The sequence below is a fragment of the Hyposmocoma kahamanoa genome, unplaced genomic scaffold, assembly GCF_003589595.1.
Source record: "Hyposmocoma kahamanoa isolate Upper Pololo Valley unplaced genomic scaffold, ASM358959v1 92, whole genome shotgun sequence".
In the NCBI taxonomy this organism is placed as follows: Eukaryota; Metazoa; Arthropoda; class Insecta; order Lepidoptera; family Cosmopterigidae; genus Hyposmocoma; species Hyposmocoma kahamanoa.
The window spans coordinates 14,703,420-14,726,696 of NW_020654748.1; the positions used below are offsets into that span (position 1 = coordinate 14,703,420).

The 23,277-nt window shown below is 37.4% G+C and overlaps 4 protein-coding genes across 5 annotated transcripts in view; 2 read left to right on the forward strand and 2 right to left on the reverse strand.

Annotated features, from left to right (window-relative positions):
- Window positions 1–767: 767 nt before the first annotated feature.
- Window positions 768–11,814, forward strand: LOC113236521 (cytochrome P450 302a1, mitochondrial). Of its 2 annotated transcripts, none has more exons than XM_026472629.1 (8): window positions 768–877; window positions 7,396–7,627; window positions 8,957–9,141; window positions 10,454–10,655; window positions 10,767–10,926; window positions 11,012–11,260; window positions 11,337–11,543; window positions 11,636–11,814. In XM_026472629.1, the coding sequence occupies exons 1-8, from the start codon at window positions 784–786 to the stop codon at window positions 11,750–11,752; spliced, it is 1,446 nt and encodes a 481-aa protein (XP_026328414.1). In that variant the 5' UTR covers window positions 768–783; the 3' UTR covers window positions 11,753–11,814. The 2 variants fall into 2 exon arrangements, with proteins under 2 accessions (XP_026328414.1, XP_026328415.1); XM_026472630.1 differs by having other exon boundaries at window positions 7,396–7,540.
- A 123-nt stretch (window positions 11,815–11,937) lies between these two features.
- On the reverse strand, window positions 11,938–13,533 carry LOC113236742 (protein PELPK1-like). Its single transcript, XM_026472908.1, has one exon. It carries the CDS (start codon window positions 13,531–13,533, stop codon window positions 11,938–11,940), a length of 1,596 nt encoding a protein of 531 aa, XP_026328693.1.
- A 2,055-nt stretch (window positions 13,534–15,588) lies between these two features.
- LOC113236996 (flexible cuticle protein 12-like) lies at window positions 15,589–16,522 on the forward strand. The gene is made up of 2 exons (XM_026473236.1): window positions 15,589–15,600; window positions 16,062–16,522. The coding sequence occupies exons 1-2, from the start codon at window positions 15,592–15,594 to the stop codon at window positions 16,407–16,409; spliced, it is 357 nt and encodes a 118-aa protein (XP_026329021.1). The 5' UTR covers window positions 15,589–15,591; the 3' UTR covers window positions 16,410–16,522.
- A 4,808-nt stretch (window positions 16,523–21,330) lies between these two features.
- Window positions 21,331–23,277, reverse strand: part of LOC113236513 — a 49,517-nt gene continuing 47,570 nt past the window's right edge. The window contains exons 4-5 of the mRNA XM_026472620.1: window positions 22,710–22,831; window positions 21,331–22,634 (exon numbers count right to left, since the gene is read on the reverse strand). Coding sequence (XP_026328405.1) covers window positions 21,906–22,634; window positions 22,710–22,831 — 851 coding nt within the window. The 3' untranslated portion in view covers window positions 21,331–21,905. The remainder of the gene's footprint in view (window positions 22,635–22,709; window positions 22,832–23,277) is intronic.

Here is a 23,277-nt window from a genome sequence, read left to right on the forward strand (position 1 = left end):
TACTGTAACAAATCGCATTTTATTAAGTGTCAAAACAGTGCATTTTGATAAGTGACAGAACGTGGTTCGTTTCATACAAAATATTTGTTTTCTAACGAAGTCATGCAAAAGAAATGTTTATGGAATACTGGAATAATAAACTAAATGGTCAGCAAAAACAGACCTCATCAACCCAGTCTGGGTTGATGTTTAATTATTAATTAAGTAATATAAAATAATAATCGTTACCTCTCTGACATTGTATAAAGTACAGCTATTTTATGTTGAGTAGGTAGATAATGTATGATTTTGAGAGGAGTCCCTTTATTAAAAGTTACAGCGTTTCACGTATGTACTGAACACAATGGTCTTATACACACAATGACAATTTGCTTGTTGCACATGTATGTATTTTATTATTCCTTTATTTAACATGGTCATGGGTTGAATTACGCATTTTAAATTGTTGTCTGCTACGTTTCTACTTGAATTACCTGCCCCGTCTACCCAGGTAGGTAGGTATAGTTGGCGCAGAGATATGATGAATGATTTATTATGTATACTAATCTTGTTCCCCAACGCTCTTTTATTTTTGTTTGCTAAGTAATGCGCATCTTATTTCGCCCGGACGACAGCTGCATAGTCTGTAATACGAAGTCAGTAGTGTGCAATCGTCCATACGTTAAACGTGTTCTAAACATGTACAAATCTACAATAAAAGGCAAAAAAATGTTTTACTGTAAAAGTCGTCTGTTATACGACTGTAGATTTCGTTCTACAGTTGTAAACGACGACGTCAAGTGTATGTCGAGTGATAATTTAAAAAGTTTTAATGAAATTCCTGGTCCTAAAAGCTATCCGATAATAGGGACTATTTATAAATATTTGCCGCTTGTTGGTAAGTTAACTACAATCAATATCTAACTTGATACTTTCCTAATTCCGTCCCCGTAAGTACTGTATTTTAAGTAGTAAGTATTTATTTACTCGTATATATTTAAAAATTAGGTTACGGCCACATACTGAGGCCTACAAACTGCACCGAAAAAGTTGAAAACCCTGTAGTAAACAATACTTACGTTTGTAATTTTAATGAGCCATTTTCAGAGTATATTTATCTAGATCAGGGGTTCCCAAACCTAGTTTGTCTATTGCCCACTTTGAGAATATATATATTGTTTTTTTGAAATAAGTGCTCATTTGACCTCCATCTCATCTGATGGAAAGTGACGATGAGGTGCGAGGATGTAGCATGCACACCTAAATAATGTCTATACAATCTCGCCTTGAAAAGGTCCAAGTTATAACGTTCGGGGAACAAGTCTGCAGGCAGGGAATTCCACTCCCTAGCCGCTCGCCATACAAATAGAATGGCGCCATACAAATGTGGAAGCGAAACGCTTCGTGCGAATCCGGGGAATATCCACAACATAGGGATGGAACCCCCGCCCACGTCTAGTCTCCCGATGATAGAAAGGGGAAGGCGGAATCAAATTATGCAATTCCATCGCACTCTCTCCGTGATATCTTGTGGAATACCGATAAGCTGGCAACTCTACGGCGGTGTTCAAGGCTCTGCAGCTTTGCCTCTACTAGTTCCGAGTCACCTATAAGCCTCTTAGCACGCTTGTCTACTGAATCTAAGGTGGCCAGTTGGTATTTAGCAGAGCCATTCCATAAGTGGCAGCAGTACTCCATACACGACCGGACTTGTATTTGGTACAGCTGAAGCAACTGTCCCGGTGCGAAGTATCGCCTCACCTTGCAAAGGATGTCAAGCTTCTTGGCTGCATTTTTGGCCACGGATTCAATGTAACTGCCGAAGTTCAGATTGGACGACAGGTCCATTCCAAGTAGGTGAAGACGGTTGGCGTCAGGGAAAAGGGACTCCGTTTAGTGGAGGAAAAACACGCCTGCGTTTTGGTAGTATTAAACTTGACAAGATTGGCATCGCCCCAATCGGAGACTGCCTTAAGTGTCAAATTCAAACGAGTAACCATGGACTCTCGACAAGACTGGATTTCTTCTCCACTGATCCTTGCATTGGTCAAGCACCTGTCCACAACTGTGCTGTCCTGTCGGCATACCCAAAGGTACCTGGGATCAACATATCGTTTATATGCAGCAGAAAGAGGGTTGCGGACAGTACAGAACCCTGAGGAACTCAACTGAGCAACTCTATTATCGTTCTATATTCGGAAGAGTAGCCTTCTAAGACCACTCGAATCGAACGTTTACTCAAGAAATCCGAAATCCAATTGCAAAGGTCTGTGGGAAGCCCTATAAGAGGAAAGCTTGCTTAAAGGGCTTGCATACCAGACCCTGTCAAAGGCCTTAGAAATGTCTAAAGACACTGCAATGGTTTCGCCATGCTCTTCTATAGCCTCGCTCCATAAGTGAGAGGCATACACAAGAAGATCCCCAGTAGATCGCCCTCTTCGGAATCCGTATTGGCGATCACTGCGGTTGTCTTCAAGGTACGACAGGAGACGGTTGTTAAGTACACGTTCCATAGATTTGCAGAGTATGGAAGTGACTGAGATAGTTCTATAGTTGATAGGGTCAACTATAGAACTATAGAAGGGTCAACTATAGGCTCTGCTTCCTTTTTGCACGTCTAGACTTCGCAGAGTTCTAAGTACCTCTTTTTGGTGTATGCGAACTGGCGCCATAGTGCATCCAGTCAGAGATAAAGAAGGTGGTAGGTATCCTGCGGCATCCAGACGCGAACTCTCTGCAAAGAGTGAGGTGAAGAGATTCGCCTTCTCTTCCGCAGTATGGTCCTGCGAGCCGTCTGGCCTCAGCAGAGATGGTAATTAGTGGCTACTATAGTTTTTTTCGACCGCTTTGGTCAGGGACCAAAAGGACTTGCTGCCTGCTGGAAAAGAGGCAAGCTTGGCCCCTATGCGGCGCACATGATCGAACTTGGCCCTGAAAAAAATGACGCATTTCGTCCCAATCTGCTAACCTGTATCGCCACACCCGTCTCGTACCACTGGGGCCCTGATCGGGTGGGGAGTATACGGATACAGCTTTCACCAGACAGTGGTCAGAGGTACTCAATGGTGCATTCACAACCACCGAGTGTCGGTCTGGATCAGTTGTTAGCAGTAGGTCTTGTGGCGTCACTGACAAGCTGGGAAAGGCTTAGCGATAACGCAAGTTTTCGCGTCTCTCTCCCAGCATGATCGGTCATCTGGTATGGGAACAACCATTTTTGATGGTGTGCATTAAAGTCCCCCAGAATGACTAGTTGCGGCGCTGGATACCTGAGCTGAGCCTCATCAGACGTCTCGCTCAAATGTTGGAACAGCTTGGTTGTCTCTTGATCTCCACTGTGCGAGCCGTAGACACAGCAGTATACTATTTGGGAACTCCTGTGTCAACCAGAAGCCCCAAAATAGAAAGACTCGGTGCTTCAAGGTTCTTTAGACGCTAGACACAGATGTCATCGTGAACGTACACAATGACTCCGGCACGAGGTAGGAACCTGTGCTCCAGAGTGTACCCTGGGTAGCTGAGGTACGCCATGTCAGTCGGACATCTGATCTGCGTCTTGGTGAGGAACAGCAGATGCGGTTTATCGGTTTCCAGGTGGTGGTGGTGGACCGCTTCCATATTTGAGTGCAGCCCTCTAATGTTGGTGAGGTGCACTTTTAATGGGAGGACGTGCAACCGCTGTGAAAAATGTATTCCTTTTTTGTGACTCATTTTTTTAAATTGGAGACGCGAATAGGCAGGAGGAAGGCAGTTGAACGAGGCATTGCGTCGTCCAACCAAGCAGCAAACTCACATTGCCACACGAGGGTACAATCGGTTTGGAGACCGCGGGGACGCCCGAACCCCCCAGAGATAGCCACCTAGTCCTCCCCACCGGTCGTCAACCGGCAAGGTGGAGCATTCCGGGATTTTTTGTTTAGTGGCGGGGCAGTCTTTCAGGGATGGCTTTCCCGCTACTTGGGCCCCCAACTTCCCACGGTCGGCCAGCGGTGCACCGTGCTTCGGATCCCGCTAGCCTCCAGAACTGAGTGCTCAGTGTGCAATGCAACTGTTCAGACCCGTCCTCCTAATGGCAACTCCCGAACACGAGCCGGAACACGGGTAAACCATTTGGCGACTCGACTGCGTCGGGAGGGTTGTTACCAGCCACAGCCGTAGCCTACCACCGGTAGTTGTTACTCTTTAGCACCACACAGGGGTCACTTGTAGGGTCTCAAGGATAAACCTACGGAAGCGAGCAACATCATCAACCCCTAAAATTTTTAAGCGCCCCCATTTTTTCACCTACTTAAAAACCACTATAACTTCAAGTTAAATTAATTATTGTGAGCTATATTAGCGGAGATTAAACATTCATTCTAAACGATACTTTTACTATAACCCGCAAGAGTTAACCTGAGACCTGAGCGCAGTAGGTAATACACAAAGACGCTCAGGTTTCAAGTTAACTCTTACGGGTTACACCTGCCAATGAGAATGATTATTGAAACGCAACTTTATAGTATTCAGACAGAGTATCTTTTATTCAAAATAAAACAAACATAATCGATTTTAATATAAAAACTTATGTGAAGGATGAATCTGATGCTATTTAATAAGTTTGTTGATATCAGGTTCCAATTTACTCAAGAACAGCCGTAAGACACCACGTTCACTAACATGCAAACGATTTCTCTTTTTAGTAAGCAGCGTTGTCACAGCACTAAAACCACGTTCACACAAATAAGACGATGGGAATGCTATCAAGAATCGTTGAACGATTGACCACAATCCAGGGTACAATAGCGGGATCGGTTTTTGTAGCCAAAATTCTTGGTAGCCATTTTTGAACTTGATTTTTATTTCCCCGTTCGTTGTCAATTCTATAAGTTCTTCTTCCAGCTGAGGTGATATTGCTGTGTTGACATTTGAAAACGGATCCAACACCCAGTCTGTTATTTCCAAGTTCAAAATGTCTTGGTATCGTTCGGTGAAGTCAATGTGGGGGTTTTCCAAATGTTGGCAGTAGGCAAACAAGTCGTCGTTACTGCAGGATACTGATAAATTCGGAAAATTGTGAAACTCACGTCTGCCCATATTCTTTTTGTGTAGAAGCAGTTGGGCTGCGAAAGCAGCAACAACATTTTTTGTTTTAATTAAATTTAGTTCATCGCCTTGCAGTTGGAGATTCACGACGTTGAACAATTTATACAGGTCTGTCATGTAAGCTATATCATTCTTTGATGTAATGAGCTTGTTGCGCAATTCTGTATCTTTAGTTTCCAAGAACTCTCGAGTCAGACAATTGCCTCTTGGTAGCCAACGAACTTCAACATGAAACAACAAACGGTTGAAATCTTCGTCATTAGTAACACAAAGCTGATGAAATAGTCTATCGTTCAAAGAGCTGTTACGGATTTTATTGACTGCTTTGATGACATATTGCAGTGATTGAAATTTTTTCCATTCTCTAAGATTGAAATAGTCGTACCAAATGTTGTCTGTGAATAACGCAATGTAAGGACATCTGGAATTTTATTTTTTAGGTACGCTATGCAGTCTTTATGCCACCTTGTCATAGCCGGAGCGCCATCCGTAGCAACTGATATAATATTTTTCAAGGGAATCTCTTTCTCATCACAAAACTTTTCCGATGTATATTGAATATGGTTTCGCCTTTTGTATCGGTCTCTAAATTTGTAGTAAACAATAGTTCTTCACATATTTTCTCATATTTAATAAACCTCACGTAAGACAGCAAACAATGCTTCATTAGTTGGTAAAGTGGACTCATCGAGCTGAATTGAGAATTGACTAGTCCTCAGACGATTGCACAATGATTCTTCAAAGTTTTCACCCATGGGTTTGTGGGATTTTCAATGAATCCGAATTTAATATATTCCGCACAGCATTGCCGTCTCTTCTTTTTTAGAAATACGTAAGTAAGTGTTGAAGTCAAGTACTGCTTATCTATTACGCGCGAAATCACAAATGAATATAAAATAAATATTACGTTGTTTATATAGGATTGCATAAGCGTAACGCACCGACAGGAATAAGACAAACATGCATAAACTCGTTTATCTCATTCGACGCTCAATCGTACTCAACAAGTAAGAACAAGTATTCTATGAACCAGCCGATTGATACAGGAATGCACAAATCGGGTTATTTAACAAAAACTTGTTAAAACATGATTGCCCGTGGTCTATTATCTACGAAAATTACTTATCTAGGAATACTAATAACTATTAAAATGCGAAACTGTGTCTGTTGCCTTTTTATTTGTTTGTTTGTTGCTTATCTACTTTCAATTCGAAATAGAGCGACTGATTGACATGATTTTTATTTTATTTATTCAATAAAACGGGACAGATATATGAACTCACGGAGAGAAATATCGAACCGAGTTAGTTTTAGCAATCCCTTAATTAATATTAGTTGATGCACAAGTTGTAGTCGAGAGTCGACAGCTCAGTCGGTGTCTAAGAGTCTTCCTAGATGAAATTACAAATCTCCCCCTAATCCTCTACACTACGCCCCCATTTTTTTTCTGGGTCTCTTACCGCCCTCCTATAGGCCTGCAGCGCCCACTAGGCGGCGTTATCGCCCACGTTGGGCAGATCTAGATGATAAGGTCCGCTGTACCTACTTACATAATTCATATTACAATTATATCATACTCATGTAAATTCATTTGCAAATTATACATTACTTGTCATTTATCTACGGTTTTCAATCGGACAGTTACTATTTTGTTTATTAAAAAAATATTGTTACAAATGTATTTTATTTGTCAACCTGTATACCACTTTTTGTGGTTTATAGTATGTGTTTTACTTAGCCGTAATTTTGTAACTGCAACTTCCTAAAAAAAGTAACAAACAAACTTAATCGCTGCAATTTGAACATTTTGTTTTGTTATAAAATTTTAATTTGATTTATAAGATCAAGATTTCTTTTAGAATCATGCTTATAATTAAATGCAATTATGTATATTTAACAATCGTTTTTAATATTACTTATAGCTTAATATATGTTGTCCTAGGTGTTATATACGAGTTACAACAACTTGTGCAGATATACGAGGAAAGGTGGAGGACTGTGGTTGAATTTTCAAAAGTGGTAGAATATTGTAAAAAGTTCAATACGGTTCATAACAAATATTATTTTGAATTCTCGTGTTGTCAATCCAGACCATTTCCACCAATATTCGCTACGAAAGAATTGAAATTTTGCCATACAAATTTCAATCCTCGTCTCGCATTGTTTCGTTTCGCCTCGCCATCGCCAGTGGAAAAGCATCATTAGAGTTGTTTGTACATATAATATTAGGAAAAACACATTTTTGATATTATTATGTTTGCGTAGTACAATTTGTTTAATTGTATATTATAAGAAAAAAAAAAATCTCGCTTCTAAATATTAATTTTTCAGGAGATTACAAGCCCGAAAGTCTAGACGAGATCGCATGGCTAAATTATAAACGCTACGGACCTTTCGTGAGAGAAGAACCAGGAATAAGAGTACTGCATATTTACGAGCCAGAGGTCATAGAGGCTATGTTTCGTCAAGACGATCGGTACCCTGCAAGGAGAAGTCATTTAGCTATGGAACATTACAGACTGAGCAAACCACACGTTTATAACACCGGCGGATTGCTATCTTCGTAAATAAATATTTTCTTGCTTTAATGATTCTAAGGGTCGTATTCCAGAACTCTATTCAATGCTCAAGTCAGGATTTGAGCAGACTTGTATGTTACTTTTTCGTCCAATTCTGTAAAGCTTTTAGCACACACTATAACAGTAGAGTCATATGCAAACAGAACTACTAAGCCCTCAGATATATTGTGCGCAAGATCGTTGATGAACGTCAGGAACAACATATTACCCAAAGCCAATCCTTGAGGGATGCCAATGGTGATATCACCAGCAGCGGAGTTGGTTTTTTGCCGTCCGTACAGACTAGAACTGCTTGCCTTCTGTTTGTTAAGAAAGCTTTTAATAAATCGTGGGCAACTCCGGTGATACCATACGTAGTTAATTTTTGTGTTAGTAATTCATTCCCAATTACATCGAACGCCCCTGTGAGGTCACAAATAATTCCTGTTGTTTTACACCCATCATCAAAGCTGGTAATGATAGAACCCACTACACTTTGCGCGGCAGCTGTGGTGGACTTACCTTTCCTATAAGCAAATTGTCTGTCGGATAATAAGTCGTTTGTTTCTAAATGTTCCATAATGCTTGTGGATATAATGGATTCTATCATTTTTGATATGTTTGGAACTATTAATATATGTAATATGAAGGGTGTGTTATGGAAGATATAACAACAAATAATCTATATCCACTTGGTGTAACAACATTTGATATAATTTCTAAGGATATAATCACTCACTGCTATATAATCAATAAAAGGTATAACAACAAAAGGCATAATTTCAATGTGTATAATGAACCTCCAGTTAAACAAAAATTAATAACCAAATGGTATAAGTACTACCAGTATAATGTATTAAATAATATAACACAATAATTCGTTTTACGAATAGTTGAAGCGCTCTATATTAAAAAGCGTGTCGCTTACCACTATATAGGCGCACGACTTGTCCGTACCGTCACTTGATATCTTAAAAAAAACATGTAGATTCTTTTTCTTCGTTTCTATAGCTTTAGGAGCACTTAATGTGTGACACCTTAGGGCTTAGGAACGGCTCTTTAGTCAAAACGGGTCCAATCATGGTTCAATACAGATCATTGTGTGAGATTTAAGCAATACAATATCATAAGATCAAATTCTCTCATTCTAGTCACTCGCTTCTCAATTAACAAGGGATACAAAGAGCTATTTTCTCAGTATATATACGAATATTCTCAGAAGTTGTAGTTGTAAGATTATATATCGATTGTATACAGTTGGTATTAGATTTTGTATTTTTGATTTATCAATTTAAATTGTTCATGTCCTCGTGTTAACGGCTGCCTTTTTTTAGGAACGGTTCAGAATGGTGGCGTCTACGAAGTGCATTTCAAAAGAATTTTACCGCTCCTCAAAGTGTAAAAGAGCACGTAACCGACACTGATGCCGTGGTACAAGAGCTCGTGAGATATGTTAAGGATTATAACATATCTTGTAAAGAAGATTTTTTGGAGAGTCTCAATAGATTGAATTTGGAAAGTATGTAGTAGTAAGCTTTGTTGAAAACTTATTGCGTATTTGTCAATGAAATTTAATATTGGCATTTTATACATTCCCTGTGTCAATTTTAAGCTTAGAGGATGGAAAAAAATAAGATTTTAAGTCAAGATTATTTACTAGAGAGAGAATGTCAAGATTCACTAAACAAATAATCTCAGTACAGAGTACTAAAAAAACTGACCTCAAAAGTACGTGGAATTACATGTATTTGCCAAGTTTTTTTGAAATTGGTTACCGGAAAGTGCGCAAACCCGGATTCATCCCCTAGTTCGCGGCTATACGGAACTTGACACAGGAGGTAATACATATCGGTTCTCACTACTCAAAGTATATTGAGAGAGAAAAACGCCTTGAAATAGAGCATTAGAGCAATAATTGCTCCTTATAATAAAATTTAGGCGCTATTTATAAAAATGAATATTAGTGCGTGAACAGCCACTCTTAGAGGTGGATGATTTTCTTCAAAATTAAATGGGACCACTATGGAGGTACCCGCTTTCCAACAAAAAAAGAATCATGAAAATCGGTGCACAAACACCGGAGTTATCATGTAACATACATACAAAAAAACATGCAGTCGAGTTGAGAACCTCCTCCTTTTGCTGAAGTCGGTTAAAAAAGGCGTGGTAGCCTAATGGTTTTTTTTATAACAACGCACACACCTAACATAGCCCCGTACTAGGGAAACCCTGTGTCGCGAATGCCATGGACACACAAACTACACCCAAACTCACGAGAGATATAATTGTAGGCCGTACAAATATTTCTCCCGACCCGGAAATTGAACCTGGGACCACGGCGTGGCAGTCCGGCATGGTAAACGTTCGGCCACGGAGGCAGTTAGGAGGTTTGATCTATCGCCTCTCATGCTGGGCTTGCACCTCTGTGTTTCTTGGAATTTATGTATGAAATTCAATTTGAAATAACTATCATGAGTTTTTCAGTGAAGGAAAACATCGTGATGAAACCTGCACGTCGAAGAACGATCACAACCCTCGGAAAACGTGTGAAGTTCCCAACTCGCATTGGGCCAGTGTACCGGACTATGGCCTAAGCTCTCGTCTGAAAGGAGACTCGTGTCCAGCAGTGGGACGTAATAATAGGTTGATGATGATTTTTCACTAAATGAACATGTATCAAGTAAATACTCGAAACCTGTATGTAATTTGCAAACACGAGGTACCTTTACTAGGAACCTTGTTTAGATTTGGGTTTGCAAATGAATTTGGTGCGTTGATTAAATTGTTTTGCTTTTTTCCACTAGCTCTTTTTTGTCGTGATTATGTTTCAGTTATTGGTCAAGTAGCTTTCAATGAGCGTTTCAACAGTTTCTCTCATACAGAGTTGGATTCTAAGTCTCGAAGTAGTAGTATTATTGCGGCAGCATTCGGATCTAATATTGGGATAAATAGATTAGACAGAGGTTTTTTGTGGAAGCTGTTTCAGACACCTTTGTACAAGAAATTGGCTGAATCACAAAATTATTTAGAGAAGTATGCTCTGAAACTTATCTTTATTAAAACTTATGTACTGATAATATTTTTGTAAGTTAATGTATGCATACATGGATATATATTTTTCAAACATACATTCATTGTTCACAGGGTGTCAAATGAAATTTTATTGAAGAAAATTGACTTTTATGAAAAACAAGATAGTTGCACAGATAAATCATTAATTGCGTCATTTCTGCAATCTCCAAACGTAGATTTAAAAGATATTAAGGGCATGATGGTTGATATTTTAATGGCATCTATTGATACTGTGAGACTCATATTCGTATTGGTACAATACTTTTTGCTATTATTATAATACAGAAGCGTATTTAAAACTTTATATTTTTTTGTAGACGGCTTATTCAACGAGTTTTGCTCTTTATCACCTCGGTCGGAACCCAGCAGTTCAAGAAAAGCTGTGTAAAGAAATCTTAACGCTGTTACCAACGAAAGATTATATTATAACTGCAGACATTTTATCAAAAGCAACCTATGTCAGGAGTTGCGTCAAAGAGAGTCTAAGACTTAATCCTGTTTCAGTGGGCATTGGCAGAATTTTACAGAAAGATATTATATTGAAAGGGTTTTTAATACCTAATGGAGTGAGTACCTTGTTGTGATGTACACGAAATATAATAATTATAGAATATTATGTAAATAGGAAGTTTGTTATTTCAGACTGTAATAGTAACACAAAATATGTTGGCATGTCGTTTACCTCAGTATGTTAAAGAACCTCTAAAGTTTAAACCTGAGCGCTGGTTGCGAGGATCTCCTGAATATGAAAAATTCCATCCATTTTTGAGTTTACCTTTTGGATTTGGACCCCGGTCTTGCATTGCGAGACGATTGGCTGAACAGAACATTTGCATTACTTTGATGAGGGTAAATATGCATTGATTCTATAATGTATAAAACTAATTACATATTTATAGTTATAAATACCCGATATTAAAATAAACGTTTATACTTTACAGCTGTTTCGTGAGTTTGAAATTAAATGGATGGGAGGCGAAGAACTTGGAATTCGAGCTTACCTTATCAATAAACCTGATCAACCCATAACATTAAATTTTTGCGCGAGAGTATCTTAAACTATACAGATATTCTAATTATTTAGTTCTAGTTACATAGAATTTGCGACAAAACTAAGGCAACTATTAACATAAATTTTAAATTATATACTTGTAGGTAATAAAACTATCTGAATATGTATTTAAAAGAATTTTATTTATACCTTGTTGTTATTTTATACTAAGTTTTTTTTAAGCGCTGGTCATTATCGTTTATAGTATTGAAACACGGGGAGCATCGAATGTTGCTCTGCTACATATGGAGCCAGACTTTCAGCATAGTATTTTTCTCCTATTATCATAGATGGAAGTGCTCTATCGATTATAAGATTTTGAACGCAGAAATTTGGGAAAGATAATGATCCAAGAGACGGTATCGTCACTTTCGCACCACCCACGTTTAGTTCCATAACTTCAGGCACTACTTGTTGTGTTGTCACACCTTGTCCGGGATTCGTCTGTTCTAAAATTAATATTGGTTTGTTTTCGGGTATTATTTCATTATTGTCGCAAGGTTCTGATATAACTCCAGTGACAGACGGATGTTCGGGTACCTCTAAAATGAGCGGTGGTGTTTCTTTCGGCGTAACATAAGGCACCTCTACAATAGTTGGTGGTGGGGCAGGTATCTCTAGAGGTGGCAAGACAGGACTTGGTGGTGTTTGTTCTATAGGTATAGTTTCAAAAACTGGGAACTCCGGAATTTCCAAAGGTGGAAGTATGGGAGGGGCAGGAATTTCTAATGGTTTATTTTCTGTTACTGGTTCTGGCATAGGCTCCTTCTCTTCAGGCATTGGTGTATTGCCGTTGGTTTCAGGATTGTTCTCTGCGTGTGTATTTTCAGTTACGGTAGTAATATCTTCGGGTTTTCCGATAGGTGGAAATGCAGGTAGTTCAGGCATTGTAAAAGGTGGTAATACGGGTGGTTCAGGGATTTCGACCGGTTGTAATTCTGGAATATCATTATCATTTGGCACGCTTTCTGGCACATCGTAAATGCAATTGTTTGGTGCAGCTTCGGGTTTAGGGGCCTCCGGGTTCATTTCTACAATAGGGATTTCAGGGATTGGAGGTATAACAAAGGGTGGCAGCGTAGGTCCCTCAGGGATCTCGTTTAGATAAGAATCTGAAACATGATCGTTAGGTATAGGTGACAATATGGGAGCTTCAGGGATTATAGCTGGCTTGTTTTCAGGAATAACTTCTGTAAGATTGGGGACTGGCAGTTCCGGAAGCGATAAAGGTGGTAACATTGGAGCTTCAGGAATTTCAACGGCAGTAAATTCAGGGGCTGGTAAGGGTTCAATGCCAGATATAACAGGAACTATTGGATAATTATCGGGAAAAATGTCAACATTTTCTGGGATAGGGAACACGGGCATTTTAGGCAGAACGGGAGGAGCAGGAATTTCCAATGGTTTACAATTCTCTTTTTTCTCCTGAATATGTTTTTCGGTGACGGGAGCCGACGTTTTTGGTTCTTCCACAAATGTAGGTATTTCAGGCATCGTAAAAGGTGGTAACACAGGTGGTTGAGGTACTACAATTGGTTTATTTTCAATGATAACCTCAGGTTTTGTGGGAACGATGACAGTGAATTCTTTCGGGTTAAGTGGTTTCTTTACTACCATGTCTGGTATGACAGGTATATAATGTTTAGAGCCATCTTTTTCACAATCGGCTTTTGGCCTCATTAGCCTTTCAATTAAAGGAGGAATGATAAACTGTGGCTTGTAAATTATATTTCCACCACTAGGAAGAATTGGAGTCATGAACTGCGATAGTCCAGGGGAAGAATACATCAAAGGTACGTGATTCAATCCATCTCCAATTATAGCATTCTTCAGAAAGTGGCAGGAAGCGATTGTCGCTCCGAAAAGTAATAATAGTAGTTTTGATCCAACCTGCAAGATACAGTTCATTAGAATTCGTATTTTAATTCCATATATTATACATTTTTTTATTATCCCAAATAAATGAGTTGTATGCGCCGCATTCTTGGGTATCCGCACTTAATCCTTCATTTATTTATTAAAAGGACATCCAACAGCATACAATTCAAACTTAAACATCTATTTACCATGACCAGTATATAATGTTAGCATTATTAAATCATAAACACACTTTGTCACGTCATTAATTAGTACTGTACTGACGTGACAACGTGTTAATATGATTTAATAATTACGTTCAACATAAATAAGTACATATTACAAATTAGTAGCCATATATAAATATAATATTTACTATGTCGTAATAAAGAAGGCAGAGTTATTGAAAAAAATAAATAAATAAATAATAAACATTGTAAATAAAAGGTATAATTTTTAAAGAACAAAGAGAATGTTTAAACTACATGTACTACCGTTGAAGTGACAAATAGGTAATTACTTAGATAGGTAATTAATTAGTAAATTAGTTTTATTGAATAGATTACTTTTCAGAACTATTTAAAACAAGTTAAAGATTCCACAACCGCGATACACTACTTAGAACACATTCGTTCTTCTATAATATTACGTTTAGTAGTCACCAGATTTATGAAAATATCCGGTAAAATACTGGAAGACATGAAGTGTGAGGGATTTCGTGTAGCATATAATAATAAAATTAAATAACTTTTTATATTGAAATCTGACTATTCGCTGACTGAATTTCATAGTGATAGAGGTTTTAAAGAATAATGATTATAATTACGTAATATATATTATAAGAATAATAATTATAATTAATAACATGAGAATATTAATTATAATTATATTAAAAGCCGTAGTTGTCTAATGGTTTGACCTACCACCTCTCAAGCAGAAGCCGTGGGTTCGAATCCGGGGTCACACCTCTGAGGTTTTTGGAATTTATATGCGAAATTTAATTTGAAATCTACCATGAGCTTTTCGGTGAAGGAAAACACCGTGATGAAACTTGCGCGTCGAAGGAGGTTCACAACCCTCAGAAGACGTGTGAAGTACACTACCCGGATTGGGCCAACGTGTTGGACTATGGCCCAAAACTTCGCCTGAGATGACACCCGCGTCCAGCAGTGGGACGTAGAAATGGGTTGATGATGATAATAATTATAATATATAAATATAGACTTCACGATAAATCTAATTAGTATATATATTTAGTTGTCTGAGTTTTTTTAACTATTTGTGTATTATTATATATATATCAATGCGCTTAATTTTACAACTCAGTAAAGTGTAAAACTGAGTATGCTGTAAAATAAATATAATACAATAAAAATGTATATTATGCGTATAAGTTACCACGCCTGAAAAGGGCGTTGTAAGTTGCTCAGTTAGCAGCTAACAAAGGAATGAAAGTCACAAATATACCATGTCACTCAATAAAAAAATAAAAAAGTTATCACTCGTCAGTCGTCACATAAATTATTTCTTAAAATAATGTATTAGATTTTACTTACCATGATGCTAGTTGGATAAGTTCACGGTGACAAGTATCGCATTAACTTTTCGCCTCAATATATATAGTTAAAAATGTGAAACAGGTAAATCTTGCCTTATCCGATAAACTATAAATTGATTTTTTAAACCTGACACCTAATTGATCTAATTACTCTAAAACTAGAACAATAAAAAAATACATAATCGTGTTTAATATCAAAAAGTAGTTCAGGTCTGTGACGAATATGAATTAATTACTTGTTGGATTATGGTACCAAACAAACAATGAATTACACTTTCTACTCATTAGATTAACAAGTTTCCGCCAATAGTAACTTATGATTATTATTTATATTTCGTAGTGTGAAACAACTTAGTATTTAAGCCGTTGTAAATCGATATAGGGCATCAGTCATCCTTCCGTCTTCAAGCAATCATCTGTTAATCACCACCATGAATACGGTAAGTTTTTGCAATTGTACTTTATATAGATTCCCTTATTTTAAGTTTATTGAGTTTTTTACTTGGTGGTAAGCGACACACTTGTCCATAACTGTTGCCAATCAAAGCTTTAAATTTCAAAGATCTGAGGGGTACTGCCTCTGCGCCCTTACCATTCAAAATCGAAACGCAGTAATGCTCACGTTACTGCTTGGCGGCAGAAATAGGTAAGGTGGCGGTACTTCCCTGGACGAACTCTTTCACAAGGAGCTCTATTGCTACTAGAGTTCTTTGTTACTCTCTTCAAATTATAGATGCCACTATGTTTCGAAACAGGTTTCAGCTTTTTCTTTTACATCTTTTTAATGCATACTTATTATATCATTAAAAACGTCTTGGGTGCCAATGGTACAACTGGTGTTGTTTAGATATGCGTTAGTTTTGGAGATTTTTTTATAATTGAATATTTTCCTCTTTTACAGTTCGTTACATTCTGCGTTGTGATGGCTATCTCCTACGCCATGGCGGTACCCATTAGTCCTGAGCAGGCCAGACGCAATCTTCCAGCTTTGAAGCATGAAGAGATCCGCGACAACTATGGCCAGTACGCTTTTCGTTTCGTCACCGCTGAGGGTACTATAGTATCTGAGCGTGGTTACCTTGTACCTAATGCTGAGGGTAGTGGCTACGTTCTCGCGGTTGAAGGCCAAACTACTTACATCGGCGATGACGGCAAGCCCATTACGACCACGTACAAGGCTGGCCCGAACGGCTCTGTCATGCAGGGAGCCCATCTGCCCATCTCTCCGGAAACTGTCCTAGCTCAGTGATTCTTCAACGATTTACATTAAATATATGAATTGGCATTAAAAGATGTATATGTTTTTTGTTTAACATATTGAGTGATCTTGAGTATGGTATCCTCAACTAGTACTTCCATATGCAACAAGTACATAAGTACATACCTACGTAAATATTCCATTGTAATCGTGTGTCTGCATGGGCACTGGCGCTGGCGGAGATCCGCACGAGGTCAGACTGGATGACAAATTATTGGCAGCAGTACCTAGCAGTGGGTGAAGTTGGACTGTAGATAATGATGATGACAATACGCATACAATCACACTATAGACAACCTTAACTATAGTTAACTCAATATTTTTGTAAGCTTTATTTTAAAGTTTGGCAAAAACTTCAATGCTGTACAGGTTAATCATAAAGGGTGTTTGTAAGATGGGTGCAAAGGTTTACATTGCAGCTAGTATAGACTATTTAGAAGCATTTCAGACATGGTTGTTTTATACGAAGTCTATAATTTTGTTTTTACCTAAATTTTAAGAATTTTAAAAAAGCCAATAATTAATTGGAACGTTATTTGCTAATAATGACCAGTTTAAATAATAAATCAATTCTTTTTTATCTTATTTCAATAAAATAATGTATACAGAATGTAATAAATCATGTTCTAAGCATCTGTGTCGTGTGCTATCTTTTTTACAGACGTTTGAAGTTTACGAAAATTTTGAATAAATAACAAAAAAACCGGATTTTTGATGACATTAAAAAAACCGTGAGGTAATTTTTTGTGTAACATTTTTAAAAACATGTTTGGTTATTGCTGCTTCTTTTGAGGTATCATTTATGCAGATATTTTGTAAATACGCACACACATATATGTTGAATATGTGCGTATTTATAATTTTTTTAAATTAGGATCTACAAACCAAATTGAGGTATAAAATTATTTTTTCTAAGCAGTCGAATAAAACAACATTTTAGAGAATTAAATTTTTCCTAAACATTTACAATAATAAACGAGCATAAAAAATTGTTAACCTTTTACTAGGTAAGTGTGGAAAAGACGAGGTATGCTGGACTTTGTAACCTAATAATGTGAAATTAATATTTTTTTCTTTATTGTTTTGTCTATTAAGTTAATAGATATTTTGACGGTATATAAAGGGTTTCTGATTGAATTTGATAGTTCTGTCCGGTCAAGTATTATCTAAGAACAAGGCAGTGGTAAGTAAATATAGTTATAGTTCTCTGCATATCGCATCGGGAATGCAATGTAAAAATTTAAAACTTCCCCGCGAATAATACAAAGATTATGTTCTCACTATCTCTGTAGGTAACCTTTATGTATACGTGAAGTATATATAGATACTATTTAGTTTAGTTATATAACAGTTACGGTTAATAAGAGCTATTTACTATATAGTGATAAAATATTAATATTTTTATAACATACGCGTTCGTACAATCTTGAAATGACTATTCGCTCAGACTGGCCTGGTGATTAGCAAATTGAGAATTGATAATCATGATTCAAATTCGCTGGTAGTGAGAATGCAATTTCTGCAAATTGTATAGTCACCTGCAGTAATATGTACACAAAATTAGAAAATACAAATAAAAATTAACAATTTGTGATATTATTATAATAATTTATCTATTAAACCATTATTAAACGTTTGCTATAATAACAATGATAATCTTCATTTCTTCACAAAAACATATTTATGACTATAATTTTAAAATTTTTATGATTTCAGTGGAATGTTTCTATGAAGAAGTCAAATTTCAATTTCACTACGTATACATTTCATTGTACTTGCGTATTTTGTCCTGCAGATGTTATTCCTCGTACTATTAGCTGTTGGCGCAGCAATTGCTGCACCTGTACAGCATCTTTACGTACTTACCGACCCAACTCCACCCGGAAGTTATGTAATCGTAGAGCCTGTACCAGAAGCTCCAGCTTTTCCACCTTTGCATTATGGTATAGCCAACGAAGACAAAAAAGGCTTTGCAGAGATTGTACCCGCTGAACGCTCCGCCCCTGGGGAAGACGACGCCAATAACGCAAAACTTGATAAAGTCGATGCCGATGACGCACCACCTTCGGAAGGCGACGCTAACAATGCAAAGCCTGAAGAAGACGACAACAATGAGAACCGAAAATCTGAGGACGATGACGCTAATGACGCCAAGCCTGAGGCGTCTGAAAATCACGACGAACAATCTCAACCCGAAAAACCCATTTCTCCAGAAGAAATCAAAGTTCCTCCGCCACTGGAACAAGCAGTGAAACCTCTCGTCATCAGAGTGGAAGATCCCGCACCATCCTTAATTTCATGGCTACCTTTTTCTATACCAGCGTTCCAATTCCCTTCAATACCTGGATTGTCTGGCCTTAGTCTTCCGAGTTTACCTAATTTGTCTAGTTTTACTTTGCCAACTCTACCCAATTTATCTAGCTTTAATATACCAGGCCTGTCCAATCTAAACTTACCGTCAATTTCTAATTTCAATCTATCAAACCTCTCGAACTTCAACATTCCTGGCTTGTCTTCAATTTTCGGGAGTTCACCTCAAGGTTCTAGGTACATTGTGTATCGGTCATATTAGACAATATAGAAGATTTTGCGTGTAATTTGCTGATATCTAATAAATGCTATGATTTTTTATTGATTTTTATTAATAAACTCTATAATTTATTGTCTAGTGAAAAAAATATTAAAAAAATATGAAACTGACGCTGATACAAGAACGACTGAAAATCACCGCCACCCTTGGTTTTCTTTTTAAAAAATTAAAAAATATAAAATAATGCTCGTTATGCGATGTTTCTTTATTAAAGCCATTGTTAGTCACCATTAACGCAAGTTATCGCCATTCCACGATGTTAAAGTAGGGGGTGCTGGGGGGAGACCACCAGGGTACACATACACACGGGGACCAAATGGCGCGGGAGGCGCGGTTGGGGCAGTAGTCGTAGTAGGTGCGCGGGTCAGGGTATCTACTTTTCGCTGAGGAGGTGGCAGTGGCAATAAAACATCGTCCCAGCTAAATTTGTGATTTCCTCTATTGGCCCCGAGTGGACGAGTCTCCTGCCATGCGTGCGCAATCGGTTGGCGCACTTCTTCCTGCAACATGCGTGGTTCCACAGTAGTAGTCGAGGCTTCGTGCGTACGTCTCGTTGGAAGCACAACAATGGGAGCAAAGGTCGGCGATGCTTGTGCTACCGTTGATGGAGCTTGGGCTTGAAATTGAGCAGCCCATTGTGACGGACTATGTTGCGCTTGATTGTCTACTTGGAAATTATCAGAAAACTGTTCCCATTTTAGGGTCGTTGGAGGCGGCGGAGGTGGTCTCGTTGTTTGTCGTTGCTGCCATATGTCTACAGATGGGAAGCGTTTCTCCGCTTGCACTTTGTTGAACGGCAAAAAATCTAAGTTGATTTCTTCTACCGGAATCGACGTAGTTGGATAACCGGGGGTAGGGGTAGTCCTAGCTCTGTACATATAACGAGCGATTTCTTCATCTCTGATGTCCACTTGAGGGGGTTGGTCAAGTCGCAGCTGCTGATAATTGAAGAAGATATGTCCGTCAGCGGGATTGCTTCTCAAGTGAAGGTTGTCATTGTAATCGATGGGCTGCACTGACTCCTGACGACTAGAGTCAATGTTAGAGGCCAACGCTGATGTGGCCAGCAACAAACACGTTGTCAGCGCAAATTTCATACTGCAAAGTAGAAAACAATTTTATAGCACCAAAGTATGACATTTAATTATATAGTTTTTAGAAACATAGAAAGCAAGAATGTTTACCTTTCGTGTGTAGTTTTCATTTAATATACTGTTCAATATTTTTCACGTTTATATAATAAAATATCAACTGTTACGAAACAAAACTGGGAGTTGTTAAAACAAAGAAGTTATTAGGTAGGTAACGATTAATCTAATTAAAATCCAATTAATTAAGAGGTACTGAAATATTTTAAAATAATTTGAATGAATTCCAATAAAACACGGAGTCATTAACAGATATACTTATTTAATAACCTTAGTAAACATACTCTTTAGATTCTCTTAATCGGTAAGTTAAAGAAACAAATATATATTTGTAGAAAGACACAATGTTAAATAAAAAGTACAAGACCCATTGAAATCTCATTAGAAAATTATAAATAAAACCCACTGGCAAGTCACAGCAACAAGTTGCCATTAAAACTTCGAAATTTCACAATAAATGGGAAACAGGACAAAACAATGGCAAATTATTCGCAATGACTCTTTAACTTACACCGAAAAATTAGGAAACAGTTAAAAGATACAACATACTCTATTAGTTAACAGTTAAAATAACGTATTGTCTGCACTGGTAGTTAACTTTTTGTAATTAATTATCAAGAGGACATCAGTAGCAAAATACATCAAGTATTTAAAATAAACCTTCTTTACTTCGAATATTAGTCTCTAATTTGCAGTACGTAGTTAGGTGTAGGTTCACCCTCATAAAATTAAAAGGTACGCGGCAAATTAAAATATATTTTCTTTTTTATTTTAATTTTAAGCCAGATCTTTATTTTTATTACACGTGCAAAGCCGTCCAAATGTTCCATATTAGGCTTTTTAAGTACTTACTCTCGACGTTCGTAAAGTAGTTTGTGACAAACAAAGATTAGTTCAATGACCCCAGAATAATGTTGCATAGATTTGTATGCAATTAAATTATCATCTTTTATTTGACACTTTATTGCCTGCATATAAACTAAAAGCATATTGCTAAATGTTTTTAACTTTCGACTATGTTAGTATTCCATTCACAGGTTAATTTTTAATTCATAACCTCTTAGCAAGACATTTCCATTAATAAAACAACAAGTTCTGTTTTACGATTAAAAAAAAAACATGCACATTTTTCGACTCTATACAAAACTTTTTTCAACTTTTTTCACCCTACGTATTATCGATTTGTATGAGACGTCTGTATTAATTTTTCCAGAAAATACAAAATTTGGCTTAAAAGTAATAAAAGGTTAATTAAAAATTAACCTGTATTAACATTTAAGTTTAATTTATTAAAAATAATAATAATATACTGAAGAGGTACGAAATGGTGTTATCTATGACACGACGACGCTTTACACTGAACAACTCAAAATACACAGGTTTAATGGCACCGAGATTTGAAAAAAAAAAATGTTCCACTATAGAAACAGTTTTAAAGCTTTGTAAATATTCTAAAAGACAAATTACCTACTTAGAGATAAAAATAGAAACATTTCAAAACCAAAATCGTTTAACTGTACAAAGCATTCATAGACGTATACTATAACTAAGTGTTGTTAAAATATGAAGCGTCTTTCATGAGATAAATATTAACTCTACACTTACAATGAATTAATGGCTAAGAAGTTTTCGCATCGTTCGATTATATTCGTTTTGTCTCCAAGAAAGTGCAGTTCATGTGCACTAGCAATACTGATAAATAAATAGGTAACTTCCAATTTCACATTATCACAAATTGTTTGCTCTACGTTAATCTATAGGTCTAGGATCGTAAGGCGTCGCGTTATGCCCGACGTATCTGTTATTTTTGCGCACTTGGAATCCTCCGCCGGGAGAGGAATTATAATATATCACTCGTCGGATACCAAAAGGATCAATATAGCCGAAACTTCCTGTTTTGTCATCTGAATCTCCGGATTGTTCTTCATGGTACTGTTTTGGGAGATAGTAACGGAAGCCGTTTCGTCTAATAGCTACACCATCGTAGCCTGCGAATTGTGGAGTGTAGCCATCTCCTAGGCGCAATCCAGGGCGCTGCCTGCGGACCCAGTCGTCAGCATGGCGATAAGAATTAGGATTATAGACGTCATATCGTCTGTACGGAGAGCTGTCACTACCATAGTAACCGTCGTCAATTGTGTTTGTATTTGAAGAGTCATAATCGTAAGGACTGGTTGAAGGTAAAGCTTCACTGGCTGTAATAGGCGATACAGTTGGCCTAAAGTCGTATTTTGTGGAAGAATCTACGGAATTCGGGGAAACGAAAACACGTGGTGTTGATGTTGGTGATAGAGGGGATGGTGTGATGGCAACTTCGGCGGGGAAATGTAATGATAGGTAAGTAGAGGGTATATTGGGAGTAGGTGTTGTAGTTCTAAATCGTGAATGTCCTCGTGGAATAGGTACCGCTGGTGTAGGCGCCGGCGTTACTCCAAAGCCAGAATCTGTTGGTGCTGTTTTTGCTATTTTTAATGACTCCTGCAAGCAAAAGTATATTGATTTAAGTTTAGGAATTTGCGTTACGTGCCAATATTTTAAGCAAAATATACCTACACCAATGGGTCGGTTTTGTCCAACGTAAACTGTTTTCGATTTGTAGATTCTGTAGCCTTGATTATCTGCAATGTAGTCTTGTAACCGTAAATATCCATCCGCACCTACCCAACCCGTAGATCCTGAAATTATTTTGAAATTGTTATGGCAATATTAAATTAACACTTAGTTTTATTAGGAAATCAGTGAAAGTCAGGTGCAATGTAACATTTTTACTTAACGGAAAGTAACAATTTTATTTTATATAATTGTTACAAATCGTTTTCCAAACAGTTACGGGTTTACCAGCTTGTTCCGTAACATGTACTTCTCATTTCATGTAAGTCCTATGTCCGAGTTTATTACCGAGAATAATTAGAAAGTGAAAGAACTAAATACAACTTATCAATCTATATGTAATTACGTAATTAATTGATAGTATAAAAATAGCAGCATTAAGATAAACAAAGCTATAATATCAAGGGCTTTTAGGATAACACAGAAACTGAGATTACAAGACAATGCCATAAAGTATGGCGCGTTCCGATTATGTCATGACGACAGATAGTCGTGCGGTTTACAGTGTCGT

What these genes read in the sequence shown, in the direction of transcription:
- LOC113236521 (XM_026472629.1), top strand. Translation starts at nt 784, where the DNA reads ATGTCGAGTGATAATTTAAAAAGTTTTAATGAAATTCCTGGTCCTAAA. An exon ending in TAAATATTTGCCGCTTGTTG is followed by an intron (nt 878 to 7,395) that starts GTAAGTTAACTA and finishes TTAATTTTTCAG; the next exon opens with GAGATTACAAGCCCGAAAGT. An exon ending in TCACAAAATTATTTAGAGAA is followed by an intron (nt 10,656 to 10,766) that starts GTATGCTCTGAA and finishes CATTGTTCACAG; the next exon opens with GGTGTCAAATGAAATTTTAT.
- LOC113236742 (XM_026472908.1), bottom strand. Translation starts at nt 13,533, where the DNA reads ATGTATTCTTCCCCTGGACTATCGCAGTTCATGACTCCAATTCTTCCT.